Source organism: Semicossyphus pulcher, unplaced genomic scaffold, assembly GCF_022749685.1.
Source record: "Semicossyphus pulcher isolate SPU_LCO1_2020_fin unplaced genomic scaffold, fSemPul1.0.p SCAF_4, whole genome shotgun sequence".
In the NCBI taxonomy this organism is placed as follows: Eukaryota; Metazoa; Chordata; class Actinopteri; order Labriformes; family Labridae; genus Semicossyphus; species Semicossyphus pulcher.
The window spans coordinates 21,005,569-21,021,323 of NW_027211715.1; the positions used below are offsets into that span (position 1 = coordinate 21,005,569).

At 39.8% G+C, this 15,755-nt stretch overlaps 2 protein-coding genes across 5 annotated transcripts in view; one reads left to right on the plus strand and one right to left on the minus strand.

Annotated features, from left to right (window-relative positions):
* LOC138607526 (ankyrin repeat domain-containing protein 13C) overlaps positions 1-6,903 on the plus strand; it is a 28,292-nt gene extending 21,389 nt beyond the window's left edge. Inside the window, exons 10-13 of one of the 2 annotated variants that reach the window (XM_069680150.1) lie at positions 2,429-2,508; positions 3,800-3,898; positions 4,352-4,452; positions 4,857-6,903. In XM_069680150.1, the coding sequence (XP_069536251.1) occupies positions 2,429-2,508; positions 3,800-3,898; positions 4,352-4,452; positions 4,857-4,987 (411 nt within the window). In that variant the 3' untranslated portion in view covers positions 4,988-6,903. Of the gene's footprint in view, positions 1-316; positions 436-2,428; positions 2,509-3,799; positions 3,899-4,351; positions 4,453-4,856 lie in introns of those variants that run through there. The other variant, XM_069680151.1, reaches the window with a different exon arrangement.
* A 441-nt stretch (positions 6,904-7,344) lies between these two features.
* Positions 7,345-14,738, minus strand: LOC138606998 (serine/arginine-rich splicing factor 11-like). 3 transcript variants are annotated; one of them, XM_069679513.1, is made up of 12 exons: positions 14,400-14,738; positions 13,101-13,234; positions 10,264-10,373; positions 9,862-9,951; positions 9,727-9,773; positions 9,497-9,630; positions 9,294-9,375; positions 9,018-9,131; positions 8,846-8,935; positions 8,570-8,641; positions 8,304-8,481; positions 7,345-8,135 (listed from the first exon to the last, which is right to left on the minus strand). In XM_069679513.1, exons 1-12 carry the CDS (start codon positions 14,519-14,521, stop codon positions 7,929-7,931), a joined length of 1,380 nt encoding a protein of 459 aa, XP_069535614.1. In that variant the 5' UTR covers positions 14,522-14,738; the 3' UTR covers positions 7,345-7,928. The 3 variants fall into 3 exon arrangements, with proteins under 3 accessions (XP_069535614.1, XP_069535613.1, XP_069535615.1); XM_069679512.1 differs by having other exon boundaries at positions 8,295-8,481; XM_069679514.1 differs by lacking the exons at positions 13,101-13,234; positions 14,400-14,738 and adding an exon at positions 10,640-11,210 and having other exon boundaries at positions 8,295-8,481.
* Between the last annotated feature and the right edge of the window lie 1,017 nt (positions 14,739-15,755).

Consider the following 15,755-nt stretch of genomic DNA (forward strand, 5'->3'; position numbering starts at 1 on the left):
TTCCCATCCCAAAAAAAGAGGAGCTAAATTCAAAATCTTTTATAATGTTAATAAACAAAAATAAATGCCTGTCTGTAATGAAGCGGTACATGTGTTGGGTTAGTTGCCATGGCATCTGTGTTTGACCATCTGTGACGAGATAGTTCCTGTGCAATTGGAAAGTATTACCCGTCTGTAGAGAAGTAACTTTTTTTATATCTACAACTATCTTACAGAAGCTAAATTAAGTTATTAAAGCAAACATGCACATTTAAAGTGACCTTGTGAGTTTTTAGTAGTAAAATAAGTGGATGAACATCCTGTTTTATACCTGCAGCGTAACCACCAGTCCAGTCCTGAAACTGTCCTGTCCCGCTGGAACCTTGGGGTAGGACACGAGTCTCAGACTAAATAAACCTCACCGTTCCCACCCCAGTTCGCCTTATCTGTACAAAGATAAACCCTGTAGAAACAGCATGGACTTCCTGCCAGAGTCTGTCGATCTACTCTGCACGGTTTATTGAAACATTCCTGTCTATTTCCCCTCGTGTTTTTTTTTTTTTGTTGTTGTTTTATTTGTTACGTACATTGAAGCAGAATAAGCTGCCCCCCTCATCACTGTTGTTTGTGAGACAGGCCCACCCCTCTCTTGTCCACCATGCATGGATCTAAGTCCCAGCACTGCCATCTAGTGGTGAAAGCTAAAAAAGCTGCACCTGATTCACAGGAATATCTCTCCCATCCACCATCCCGTCACCACAGTATGTTCCAGAGTTTGCTTTCCGAGCCCTTGTCTAAACATTGAGCATAAAGCCAGACGCACAGTGAAGACAATGCCTCTCAACCCTCAATGGATGTTGTTTGTCCACTGCCCCTTGTTCTGTGCCGGGCTTTGTCTCATCACAGTGTGCTCTGTTGTCTGTCAGTCTATTTACACTTGTTTGAATCAGTGCCCACTAATTCTGTGTTGAAGAGGGTGTGGATGTGGTATTGGATTCTCCTCACCACCAGAGGGGAATTATACATGGGAGTGGGTGAGAGGAAAATAAGCCGCTGCCGTGACGTGGCCGTGTTTACCACAGAGAGGGAGAGCAGGTCAGCTCTGCGCCTGTGGACACAGGGAAGCGTGGGGGAGGATTTCGAATAGGGCTTGACACTATTGATCACATGGATGAAGGCTAAAACCCCTGGTGCCATGGAATGATGGAGGGGCGGGACCAGCATACCAGCAGCTCAGTGCCTCGGCAGGCCGTGTGTACTCTGTCCTCGTCACAACAACACGGCAGAGCCGATACACACAGCGTGAGAGAGCAAGCGCTTAACTAGGCCACAGCCCACAGAAAAAACACCAAAACATGTCTGTGATGGCTGCAGTGGATGAGGGGAGGAAGATATATATTCACACTACATATAGCCAAATCATGGCATAAGCAGGTGTCTTGTCAGGCACGACATTAAAGTACATTATTCTGCCCTAGTTGCCATTTTTAACCACAGCTTTCGAAAGAGAGGTCAGCTGCTTTTTTTTTTCCCACACAAACTTTGGCAAGTACAGGGAGTTCATTTCAGGAGAAAATCTCTTTGAGGAGAAACAGGATGGAGCTCATCCCAGTTCATATTCAGGGTCAGCAAAAACAGACCGACTCTTCTTAAAATAAACTGACGCTGAAGGAGAACTCCACAGTTCATTGAGGAAGGCCCGAGTGTTTTTCCTCAGGATGTTAAGATGACTTCACATGAGGGGGAAAGTCATCTCTTTAGAACACCAGGATACAAACAAGGAGGTCTCATTTTCTGCTGCTCTGCTGAGGGAAAGAGTCTCAGGGGATAATAAAGAATGATCAGAAAAGTGCGTTCACTGAAAAGGCCTTTTGTTCCATCACTCACCTTTTTTAACAACTGCAAGCAAATCTCTCTATAAAGCAGTGAAACTGGTCCTGCTTTTAACTCTTATTGATTAAAGATCTTGGTGCAACAGTAATTAAATAGTCAAATTGTTCCCACTTTTGCACACATTCATGAGCTGAGGGTTTCGATTAATGGGTGAGTAAAGTGGAAACTAAAGCCAGTCACTGTCAGAAAGCTGGCAATAGGGTTTAAGGTTTTATCAAGACAGCCGTATTTTTTGGAAAATGAAATATAAACTTGCAAACTGTGAATGCGAAAAGGATTGAGGGAAAAAACAAAAACAAAGGTTAAGTGATACACTGGGGCCCTCTAGTGGCCTGGGCTGTGCATGTCAATGCACAAATGGAACAAAGATGGGTTAAGCTTACTATGAGACTTTTCTCGGTTGAATGTTTATTTTGTTTTCCATCTGTGCCAACTTTTAAGTTTTTGTCAGTTTGGTTTTGTATTTAATGATGAGGCCCTGTCATACATTATTTTGAAATCTAACCTGAATATGTATTTTTTGTTTGTTTGTTTTATATCTCTGTCTGCTCTTCAGCCGGCGAGGCGACAGTCTTTGACTGCCCCTTCACCAAACACTATATCCTGGGAAGAATACATCACTGCTGACAATGGAAAGTAGGTGTCTAAATGAACCGATGAATTAATTAAGCAATATCACATTTGAGGTTGTTATGTTGTACCTAATATCATCACGATTACATCAAGATTATCTGCAGCCTCGTGCCCACGACCAAATCACAACCGTGATGTTCAGTACAACATCACAACCTTGAGTGTGATATTGCTTTTATACGACAGTTAAACAAGCGGCAAATAGTAGTAACAGTAATAATCAACAACATATTGTTTTTTTTCTCCACTAAGTTTCGATCAGAGCGTACGCGTTTTAGCAGCTGGGGCGGCTTTTTTGTCATTGTTTTCAATGAGAGGGACGCTTTTTGCACGTTGCTTCTGCGTTGCAGAGCGGCTCACGTTTTTCCGCTCTGTGCACCTCGTGTTTTTGAGGAAACACTCTGTGCCTCGAGTTCAAAAAACTTCAACTCAAAGCAGAAAAGCGCCTGACGTCATTGTTGTTCTTTCTGACAATGACAACTAATGATTTAGTGGTTGCCCTAACAACAGTAGAAAAAACCATAGGCTTCAACAAAAAAGGCAGTGCGGTACCCCTCGCGATTTACAGCCTGCAATACGCGTTCTGTCTGATCAGGCCCTAACCCAACTAGTTCCACAACTTAACTGAAACTGGACTGTTGTTGCCAAGCAACCCAAACATTCTCCTGCACTCTGTGTCTACATGTTACCACAGATAAGCTACTTTGTATGATGTATATTTATCTGTTTGATTTGAGGTACCAGCTTGATCAATGTAGACATACACAGTCTGCTGTAATGTTAATCAACAGTATTCAGAACACCTGGCTGAGGCGGAGTGATACACAGAGTGAAAAGTCACAGTGATGTTGTTCTCTATATCAGCACTCATGGAATGCCTCTTGTCCAATCAGATTACTTGGTAAAAACTAACGGTTGTATAATGAATGTGACGACTACATGGCAAACATATTGCTGAAGTTTAGTGTTATTTATTTTGTGGACCACATTGTCTACTGTACAAATCTTTACATGCTGTAATCTGAGTTTTAATGTCACATAATGTTGTAATACACTTTTTAATGCTGGTTGTTTCCCTTTAATGGTGAGAGTCACGCTCAGTTAGTTAAAAAGAAAAACGTAGATGACAGCCAGCAGAGCGACATACTTCTGTGACAATAAAGCTCATAAATCCAGTTATAGAATTGTTTAAAAAATAAACTACACCTTTTTAGATTTCTGCTTTAAAAAAAAGTAAGCCCTTCCTCATGATGTGATTACATTCTGACCGTTTGATATTTCTCTCTCCCCGCAGAGCGCCTCATCTAGGGAGAGAGCTGGTCTGTAAAGAGAGCAAGAAAAACTTCAAAGCCACGATAGCCATGAGTCAAGACTTCCCTCTGGGCATTGAATCGTGAGTCTTCTCTTTAACTTCATTCCACTCTGTTGTTAAAAAGCAGGCAGCCAAAACCCCCCCTCTGGTCCTTTCCTCCTGGCATGTGCAAAGTGGTGATAAAAAGGGATGTGACTTATTTGTGCCAATTGTTGGAATTTATTATTTACTTTACATAAATTAAGAACTCTGGCTTTGTTTTTTGTCGGCCTGCTTTTAAAGGCTTTAAAACTTTTATGACATTTAGAATTACTGGTTGTTTGCGTATTGGCAGTGTATTAGAGTTCTATCCTGTGAAGCTTAGAAAGGTGGATAAATGTTTAAAATTAAGTTAATACTACCGGAGAAATGATTGGATCTAACAAAATATCCTAAAATCCAAGACCCAGTTTTTTATGACCAGCAAAAGAAGCCTTATGTTTTTGTAGTTTCCAGTCTGCAACCTGTTGCCATGTGTGTTTTGTCCACCTTCAGGTTATTGAACGTCCTGGAGGTCATTGCACCCTTCAAGCACTTTAATAAACTCAGGGAGTTTGTTCAGATGAAGCTCCCCCCTGGCTTTCCAGTCAAACTCGGTAAGTCATTCAAAGAACAATATTGTGTAAGATTGATGATAGAATTAAAAAAATTATCTATCAATAATAATATGAAAAATAAAAAAATTACTAGCCAAATTAAGTATGTGTGAAATGGGGCGCTGGATTGGCTCGGTTGGTGCAGTCCTAGACGTACTGATTGCAGGTTCGACTCCCGGTCTGCCGGTCATTTGGTGCATCCCCCGCTCTCTCCTCCCCACGTTTCTTGTCTCTCTTCAGCTATTCCATTAAATAAGGCAAAAAACCAAAAGTTGAATATGATTTTTACCTTTTATATTTTCTCCTACTCATACTCTCTGAAAATACTGCAAGAAATCGATCACATTTCAAAGCATATCTCTTAAGACTTCATGTCATAAGTAATTCTGCTCGTTTGCTTGCAGACATCCCTGTCTTTCCTACGATCACGGCCACCGTGACTTTTCAGGAGTTTCGCTACGATGAGTTTGATCAGTCCATTTTTACCATTCCCAACGACTATAAAGAAGATCCGAGCCGCTTCCCTGACCTTTAACCTCTAAAGCTGGAGCAGGAAACGAGCGTGCAACCAGGCAACATTGTGCAGAGAAACACTTTTTGAACTACAAGGTAAAAGTGGACGTCAGAGACAGCTGTGATGTTCCCAACCCTCAAAGACAACGACAAGTCGACCAGAGTTTCACCAACAAACATAACAAAAATGGCTTCATCAGAGCTGATGGAGGCAGAGGCGTCCACATCTCCTCGCACATATGGCGTGTTTTAAAAACGTAATGTCTCAGATCCTTAACTCTCACCTTCTAATTTGGTTCGATCCAGCAGCCGAGGCAGGAAGTGCAAATATCTTTGAGCTGAGAGTCTGTACGTCTTCTCAGTGAAAGGGCATTGAAGATCAAAAGGTGACAGCCGAGCAGGTGAGTCTTCTGTCTACATGGTATTAGCAGAAGACAGATGACCAGTTCAGTTGATGCTATGTATTAAAGTATGTAAGTAATGTTTATAAAGGGAATGTGTTTAAACTGACATGTAGTAAAGCACTGACATTTGTGTGACACATTAGGGAGGAATTCCACCAAAAATGACTTTTTAGGTATTTTTTTTCCCACTTTCCCAAAGTCGACTTTTAAAAATTCAGTTTTGTGATATTAGATTTTAAAATAGTGAAACATACTGTTGTATATTATCATATATATACACCTGTTACACAGGTTTTAAAGTGAGTAAAAACAGTTTTTAACCAAATTATTGACCATGATCGGATCTAAAAATGTTTCCAAAGATGTCCTGATAAAATGTCATTTAGAATTCACAAAACTACATCGCAGTTTTGGAAAATGAGAAGTGAAATGGCTTCTTTTGTAGGTTTAAAACCTAAAAACCTGTTTTTGCAGAATTCCACTCAAACTCAGCACATTAAGAAATTGTGTGTGTGAATGCGTTTGTGTGTGTGTGCGTGTAACTTTGAATTTAATGGGCATGGAGTAGCATCACTGAACTTTTGGGCACTATTTAAATCCACTACAGCCACTCTACATTCAGCTGAGTTTATAGACGCACCTTTTTTTGATACGCAACCCTTAACCCTGCATTTGAATTGTAATGGTCTCATCAAGGCAATGCTAGAAATGCTGCAGTTTTTATGGTACCGCAAAGTTTTCCTCTTTGTTTGTCTGAGTGGCAGCAAGCAAAGGGTGTTTCAGCCTTTCGTTTCTTATTACGTCTTTGTAAACTATATAACAAACTGAAGCCTGGGATTGTATTGTGAGAGGATACGAGGGAATGATTGAATGACGACACCATTCATGCCATTTTTACACACGATGAGAACTGGGTTTCCCCTGCACAGTATGTAAATACAGCTTGGTCTTTTATGTTGTCTTTTCTTTTGTGCTGATGAGTTTATGATGTGCTCTGCAAAAGGAAGAGTTCTGTTTTTTTATGTTGTGTCAGATGAGGTTAATTTGAGGGTTTATTGATTTGTAACATTGGTGGTTGCTATTTTGTACATACTTGTAATGTTTTAAAGAAAAAAATGAATATCTTCATTCTCCTGTCATTTTTTCCTTTCAACTAGTTTCGGCTAAATCGCCTCTAAATGTGTGAAACAATCAAACTTTTTCACAGGAGGAAAAGCACAAAGATTCCTTAGGAATTGGGAGTCCATTTGTTGACTGAAGGCTGGGAAGGTTACACTCTTAAGGAGAGTTTAGCTGCTACTGTGGTTAATGAGGCTTTCTCATATGGATGCAAACAGTTTCACAGACAGATGTACCACGCAGCTGTTAGGGTTTAAAGTGTCCTGCTTATTTACATCCATATTGAGCAGCTTAAACCCTACAGGCAAGTGCAGCTTACGTGCCTCTGAAATTTCATTTCACCCTCTTTTCCTAATTCAACCGATTAAATTTTCCGTGTCGTATGTAGGAAAACCATCATTCATCCACGTGTCCGTTGTACAGCAAAAACTGTATAAGTCAATACTATTTTCATATAAAATGTACTAAATAAAATTTCACATATGGAACAGCTTGTATTGCATGGTCTTTCAACTGACGATTACTAAAAGAAGCCTCTTACGATTTTAAGGAAAAGTTTGACATTTGGAGAAATGCCTTCATTCACTGGAGATGATGCGTTCGATTTCAATAAGACAAACAAAAAAAAATTCACAACAAAATTCGTCTAGCAGCACTCGATGTTCAGCATACAAATTACTAAGAATGTGTCCTTAAAGTTAAACTAAATGTAAAACCGATAAGCCATTTAACGGGGGTCTTGCGTGGAATACAGTTAGACCCTTCACAGTTGCCAGGCAACTACCAAAGAATCCAGGGCGTCACAGAAAGCACCATGTCGAACTTTAGTTTGAATATTTTCAATCGATGACACAAGTTGACATTTTACCCAATTTTATTAGTTTCCCTTGGAAAACCTATTGCAAACAAAGTATTTCATTGCAACAACACATTTCAATCTACATTGTACACTTACAAAGGGGTGTAAATAGGAAGGTCAGCTGAGACACGACTGTGTGCGTTACAGTTAAAGCAAAACGGTTCAGCAACCAAAAAATGACATACACTTGGTGCCAGGTGGTGCGTGACTAACAGTCTGAATGAGGAAAGGACTCAATCCTGACCAGTAAAATATGTACAGAAACACAATGCTGAGTATTCTACTGTCAGGTAGGAAAAGTTTGAACACGAAGGCAACAAAAAAAAGAAAAAAAAAGGATCTTAAAAAAGTACAGCAATGACAATTTAAAACCATGTCTCGTGTTATTCATATTTAAGTCATTTTTTATCTTTACAAAAATTATTCGACTCCTTTCCTTCTACACCCCTCTCCCCAATGCTTCTACAGTTAAGACAACAAATCTTTTTACTTCGAGTGATCAGGCACAGACACGTTGTGGCCTATATTAAAAATATAAAAGGGGACAGTGGGAAGATAACATGGTCTGGTTCGGGATGTTCTTAGTCGCTCATCTCCATGTCTTCCTGATGGTGATCGTCTCCATTCAGCTTGGACTTTTTGGGAATTTGGCCCTCAGATCTCTCCACCTCCTCTTGGCCTTTGGGGGATGAGGCAGAGTCGGAGTCGCTCTTCCTCTCGTCATCATCCTCCTCTACTTCTTTTTCACTGTCATAACCTTGCTCCTCTTCATCATAATCCCGAGTCACCTGTCAAGACAATTCAAGTCTGTATTTACAAGGGGTCGAGTAAGGAAAAGCTGTGTGAATTCTTGTGCTTGCTTCGTTCTTGAAATTTCACCCAATGAAAAATTAAATATATAGATATTCAAATGGATACTGAAAAATGTAATAGGAAATAATACGCACTTGAATTACCTTAACGTCTCCTTTCTCACTATCTGACTTGCGGTCCCGATCTCGCTCCTTGTCTTTGCTCTTCTTCTTCTTACTGGTAGAGCGTTCTCTTTCATCTCTGCTCCTATCCCTGTCCTCCCTCCTTTCTCTATCGCGGTCCTTTTCACGCTCCTTGTCCTTCTTCTTCTCCTTCTTGTGACTGTGAACATGAAAAATATAACATTTTCTGTATTAATACTTTGAATATTTCTAGATGAATTGTGTTTAAAATGAGCAGGCCAACTTACCGTCTGGGCGATGGAGACCTGGACAACTTCCTCCTGGGGGACCGAGATGCACTGCGGCTTCGCCTGTGCCTCCTGTATAACACAAGGTAATACAATCATTAAAAAATATATATATTGAGAACTGTTGCTACTAATGACATTTCAACAAATTATGGATTTTTTCCATTTGCTGTTGTGAATAAAGCAATACACTAAAAGTACACCTGTTGTATCTGGCATGTGTGCCTGTATTACAACATTAAAGCACATAAACACGATGTGCTCAGACCCTCTCACCGACTAATGCTTCGAGACCTCCTGGCACTGCTGTAGCTTTTAGGGGGCGTCTTCGACCTCTTCTTAGACTTTTCTTCCTTTCTCCTGTCCCTGATCAAGGCACAAGCAAGATCAACAACATTAGCAAACAGCAGCACATACTGATCCTAAGGAAAGTAGTGGAGATACTGACCTCGATCTACTGCGGCGGCCTCTATCCCGAGAGTGGGTCCTCCTCCTCCGTGGACTCTTGGACCTCCTCCTACTCCTTGAGTGGGACCTCCGCCGAGACCTGCTCTTTGATCGTCTGCCAAAATTAAGAAGCGGCACATTTTAAAATACAACAAATTACTGCCGTTAACTTAAATATATTGAAATATATTTAAGTACAGACTAAAGGCCCATTATTCTCTGTTCACATCTGATACTTTGAGTCCACTAACAGAAATCGTCTGGCAGGTGTCTTTACCTGTGTCTTGAGCGAGATCTGGATCGTCTGCGCCGTGACCTTGAGCGGGAGCGGGAATGTTTGCGTTTGTCATCTTTCTTATCTGTAAAAACGACACATTGTTACATTTCATCTTGGTAAAACATACCGATTTATCCCATAATAGAGCAAATACTTCACATCTTTATCATATCTATAAATTCTCAAGGAAACGGAGTACTTACTTCCTGGTTCAATAGCTGCAGAAATAAGAGACTGGGCCTCTCGGACTCTCTTCATGGCCTCTTCAATCTCCTTATTGGAGGCATCCGTCTTCATCCCTGGATTCAAGTTGAGTCCAGCTGCTAATGGATTCAATCTGCAAGTGCCATGAATTATTTAGATATTTAAAAAAAACACTATTTCAGCTCACTGGATTGAATACCTTGACTCAGAGTGTGCATTAGTTTCTTACTTGGGGTCCATGGACTGCATTAGCTTTAGGAAGTCTGCAGAAAGAGCCTTAAAAAATACAAGGAAGATATTGTTATTATTAATACATTTTATTTTAAAACTCTGAAACTATGACAATGGCTGATTAAGTGCTCACCTGGGGGTTCATGTTAGGTCCTGGCATTCCCATGGCAGCCATTTGCTCCATGTTGGGAGCTCCAAGCCCTCCGAACGGTGTCCCTCCCATCTACAATTAACACACAGACCCAATTAAGATTCTCTGTAGAGCTAAAAACTAGTCACCAAATGTGTTATATTTACATCTAGCTAGCGAAACCAAGCATCTTGTCAGTATGTTAAATTTAACTTAATCATTATATTGAGTTTCCGGCTTCCTCTAGGATTTTAAAGCTTGACACGCAAGATGCCTACCTAGCACCATCACTGAAACTTAGCTCACAATTACACTGTGTATGTTTAAGATCAATAAGACAAAAGAGAGAAGGTCAGAATGAAACACAATGTAACCTCTCAAGGGAGGACAGAGTATCAAACTTACTGTTGCCAGAGGATTGGGTGTTGGAAGAAGGCCTCCCCCAGGCATCATTCCTGCCACGGCATTGGCTGGAGCCAGCAGCGACATAGCTTTAGATTCATCAGGAATGACTCCTGGAGAGAGACAACCACATTTTAGTGCATGCTCTGAGGAAACATCGATAAACACTCAGACAAGACTTGCAGACAAGCCACCTCAGTCTAACTACTCTGTAGTAAAAAAAATAAAAAATAATCAAAAATCCACTTTTTGTCTTGTCTGTAAATCTTGATCCCTGACTTTTTTTTTTTGTGAAAGTATGATTGATTTTAGGATTAGCATCTATGAGTTTTAAAAGTCACAATACACACTGTGGTCAACACTGCCAAGATTTTATCACCTGTACTTGTTTTTTAAGTCATGAACCAAACGTAAGCAAGCACAGCCAGTTGTCCCGTGGGATGTGCTCTCAACTTTCATTAGATGTTTTATGAACAAGCGACTCGCGCCGGCTGCTTCGCTATAAAGCACACAAAAACATTGAGATACAGAAAACAAGTTCATGATTTGGGTGTAGACACATGGGTACATTTCAACATCACTTACCATTACCATTACAAAGACAGAAAAGGTTCGATTATATTACCTTTTCTGAGCTTTTGTTGGTGGTTACTTTGTACAATCCCACCACAAAATAACTTGGCAACCAGATAAAGTACTGCTATAAAGCTACTGTACTGCTAGGTTTTAGCCAACAGTTAATCACTGAAAACACTTAACAATGTCAAAGATACACTGCACTAAACAGTTAAGGGCTATTGCAAGCAAAAGCTGTGATAACATCATGAAAAATGTGCCCAAAGCTGAAGAAAAACCAAACAGTATAATCAAAGGGAAAATCTTATAGAGATGATCATCCATGGTTGTGCAATCTGAAAACAGGCTAAGTTTGTAATCTGACATTTTACATTTTAAAAAGGGGGGAGAGAGAGAGAGAGGGAGAGAGAGACATACACACACGCGCGCACACACACAACAGAAAGGACACTTGAGAAACAGGATAAGGCTGCAGAAGACAAAACTGTTGGTGGCATTTTCAGCAGGGCCTGGTATATAGGGCTGGCTGAACCAGGAAAAAGAACTGTAAAACACAACAACAAAAGAAACACCACTGTTAAACGTGAGAGTCACTCAGCTCTTTCAGAGTCATGTGTGGAGAGGGTCAATAAAAAATGCATTTTTACTGCAACATCAAGCAGAGGCTTAAAACTACTTTATGTCTTGTGTGTTAGTGGCAATTTGGAAATACAGATGCACAGTGTAAAATAACACAAGGCTTTGGCACATGAAGCAGGTCAATGCCAAAGGCAGTTTGGGTGCTTATCATGATTAATAACCAAATTATTCGCTAATTAACTTCCACCACATCTGCTTAGTGAAACGGTAGATGATGGCACACACCTTCAAGTCTATTCTAGCATGCACAGCTGATTAGTTAATCTATCCTGCATGCTTTGTGCTTGGTGTAGGGATGTCCCGAACCCGTTTCTTTCTGATCTGAGCCTTTTGATAACAGGATTCTGACAATACATACAACTGATCCTATATTTATATTTTACTTTGTAATGCAGTTGTGCAAAGCATACTTCATACATTAAACACAATACTATGATAAGGATTTTGGGTATGTTTAATGAACAGCTCTGCTTTAAGAAACAAAGCCAGACCTTTAAGAGCCACAGTACAACCATGCAAGCGTTTTCACTTATTTGACTGATTAGACCTGTCCTCAGGAACTCGTGGAACTGCAAGACTCTGCTTGATTGTCATTGTCCTAATTCCTAGTACTACAGTCCTGCCCTATTTGAACCTAAAAAAACACGTTTAATCAGCCAGTAACTGAAAACACTAGTGTGTATGTGCAGGGTCTTTAACAGTGCCCTATGCTGATGCACGTAATCTGTTGTGGAGCAAAATTAATCACATGTATGTTACATAAACAGTACAAGTTTAGGACAGAGGTGTACAACACCTGCAAAATGTCACTCAATTAGAGAAGACCTAAAGTGGTCTCTCTCCCTAATGCATGCTGTTAGTGTGAATATCATGAATTGAGACTCATTGTTACCATTAAATGTTTCAGGCACAATAGGTCACTTCTACAGCTGGCGTACCCAGGATCCAAAAATATAAACAGAGGATCAGAAGTGGCTCAAGCTTTAATTGGATAGCAATATTATTTTAAACACTTGCTCGGCCTTGATACAGACCGAGCAGATCTGCTCGGGGCATCCCTAGTTTTGTGCATGGCTACTTATTGACATACATTTCATTTGAAAAATTATCAAAATCTTAAAGATGTGAGGACTTGAGACTGCCCTGCACCCTCTCCCCCAACCCCCTCATTTGGCTCAATAGTTGAGTTGCTATTTTTTTTAAAGAAAAGATGCCTTGAACAGAGAGAAAAAATAAAGAGTTAATATTTTACTGCAGGACAAGAGAGAGAAGGGGGCTTGCGAGCCTGGTGCCATTATTTTTTCTAATCTCCTGATGGTAGCAGAGGACCACTTTCAGCCAGCAAGGAAGGGGCTCTCTGCAAATGACTTGTCCACTATGAAAACCACAACACAAATAACAGAGAGAGAGGTTTACAGCTAGATTGTAAGACATGGACACAAATGTACATTTTCCCTTTTACATACCTAGAACTGCCAAGCACTGAAAAGCTTAGCTAAATTTGCTTGGTAAGAAAAACTCACATTGGCTCAAATAGCGTTTGCATATCTAGCAAAAATAGCCTACACATTATGTACGTTCAGAGATAGCCATGTGAGCGCAGCAAGAATAAACTTAACACCCACCTTCTGCAAAAGGGACCACGATCAAGGCTCTGTCCACGAAGACGGTGTTCGTCAGGTGTTGGGAAACTCCCACCGACTCAGACTCAAGGAACTTTACAAAACAGACACGTGAAGTCACAGGCAAGGGAGAGTCACTGGAAAAAAATACAGATATGTTGTGCAAAGAATACAAACAAGGAGACCCAAAATGCCTTCTTCAAACTGACTTAAAGAAGTTTTGTGTCCTAAGGGACAACTGAGTTAATGGGATATATAATATTGTCCAGTCTCTGATTGATGAATCCTCTGATTAGAACAACACCGTGTATTACAAATATATATTTATGTTGTTGTGTTGGCACAACTCTCAGTAACAGTCTACAGATCACTTTCAATCACTCATGCTTTGAACTTTTACTTTCAGTTGTTGCTTGTGAGTGAAATTGTGATTGGATAGTTACTACGTTGTTGGCACAGTCCTTGACATGTCCTACCTGCCCAGAAGCCAGGTGTAATTCAGTAGAGGAAAATACAAAGCAGAAAAGAATTAATTCCTAATGTAGTCAATATAGATACCGTAAAAGTATGTATAGCAGTAGCTCATTAGCAGCCCAATTGTGATATAGGGAACCCAGAGGTTAGCTTAAAGAAAGTAACTGCTTTAAATGTGATTACTTTATGTACACAGTATTTCAACTTGAAAATGCCATGGCTTTCAAATCTTAGAATCCACAATTGTTTACATTATCAATTAACTGTAAGTATACTCCTGTTGCTAAATAAACAGTTCACTCAATAAAACTGCAGAAAAAAACGTAAATGAATTCAATTACACAATTTACAGTAATGTAAAAAAAAGACAGATGAAGGTTGAACAAGCAATCGTTCAGATTTTCAGTATAGAACTATAAGTACTTTATTGACATCGGTTATGATGTTCAATTTTTTGACAGTTTTAGCGGACATTACCAAAACTAAAATGTTTAGATGTATTATTTTCAGTTAATCAAATGTTTGGATTTACTGCCTAATTTAGTTTAGAGGTTTTTATAAATGTAATATCTTTGGTGTTTGAGTGAGACATCCCGGCGCTCGAAGACACGTACAACTGGGACAAATATCAATGCATCTCCTTCACGCTGTATCGTTAAGAGGAGTGACTGCAGCTGCGTTCTCTTGGCGCGGGCAAACGTTACCATTAGCATTAGCATGTTGTGCAGTGAGGCCTACCTCTACACTGCAGGCCTCAAGAGGAGCCCTGCGTGAGCGGAGCAAGCTGGGTGCGAAAACGTTTTACCTATTACATTTCACAATACTCACTCAGGTGGAAACAGTTTAAGCTCTTCTATGTTCCCAAGGAATCCAAAAAGAGTCCTCATTTGTTCGGACGTTGTGCTCGGGGAGACATTTGTCACCTGAATGACGTGCGTGTTGGAATTCATTTTCGCGAGTGCTAATCAAGCTAGCTAGCTTTACGCTAGCAACGCGCCTGAATTTAAATCAAAAGGACGGCCTAGATAACGATTACGAGGAAAATAACATCAGACAAGCACAAAAGTTTGCATCTTCCCGGCAGATATAAGGTGGTTTGTGTTTGCTGTGGTCAAGAAGACGACGGCCGCGAGCTGGAAGCAACAATGCCACTGCCGAAAATGTCGCGAGGCAAGAGTGCTGCTTTCATGGACAGTGAGTAAACTCGTACTACTCAGTATTAACCCTGTAAAATAAATTGCAGGAAAATAACATGACAGCAAGTTGTGGTTGACTTGTAATAAATATGAAAGAAATAATGAGATAGAAACTCAAGCAAAAGTGGTAGTGATATAATGTAACATTACTTTTACATCATATTTTAGCAGCCTCCTTTATAAGGTAATTGTGTGTCATATTTGTAAGAAGTAAAGCCTGACCTATACTGGACTCTGAAGACTGATAGTGATAGGAGTATTTATGAGTTAAAAACAATGGTAACCAGGTTTGCTGATTGTTTAAATTAAATAATGACACTGTTTTTAAATTAGTAAAATCTTAATATGAAAAGTAAATAGAGAGCTGTCAAATAACCGTTGAAGATGAAAAAGCACACTATTATTCCTTTGTGATGCATTTGAGTATTTGAGCATCTAATGGATTCAAGGCATATAACCCCACATTGTACTTAATTTGGCACTTGGCAAAAGTTATACGTTACTTCAAACTAGATTTTTATTTCTATTTGTCAAAGCTCCAAAAATAGGGCAAGACTTTCTGACTATTTATATATGCAATCCCACTGGTCCTGTTGTTGACTTTTTGCTTGATGTTATTATAGAAATATTTCCAGACAGTATTCAAAATTAGTTTTTTTCTAAGCCTGTTTACAGAAAATAATCTATTATTAAAAAAAATAATAATAAGTTTGACATTTTTCAAACCTTCCCTAAAGGCAGCATGGCACGGAATACGGCTGAATCAAAGTGGGCGTGGTTAAAGTGGTTGTGTCACAGTATTTTGTTGCTAGGCTGCTAGCTGGTGGTTTCGCCAAAAGTCTTATTGCGGTTTTTCTTCTTGATATCACAAAGCCATGCAAACACCGTATTAATTTAATAGCGTGAAATGTATGCAAAGATGCATCGATTATGTTAAACAGTCAAACAGGGCATATATTTGTGCTATAGCTAAACAAGCGTCGGACGG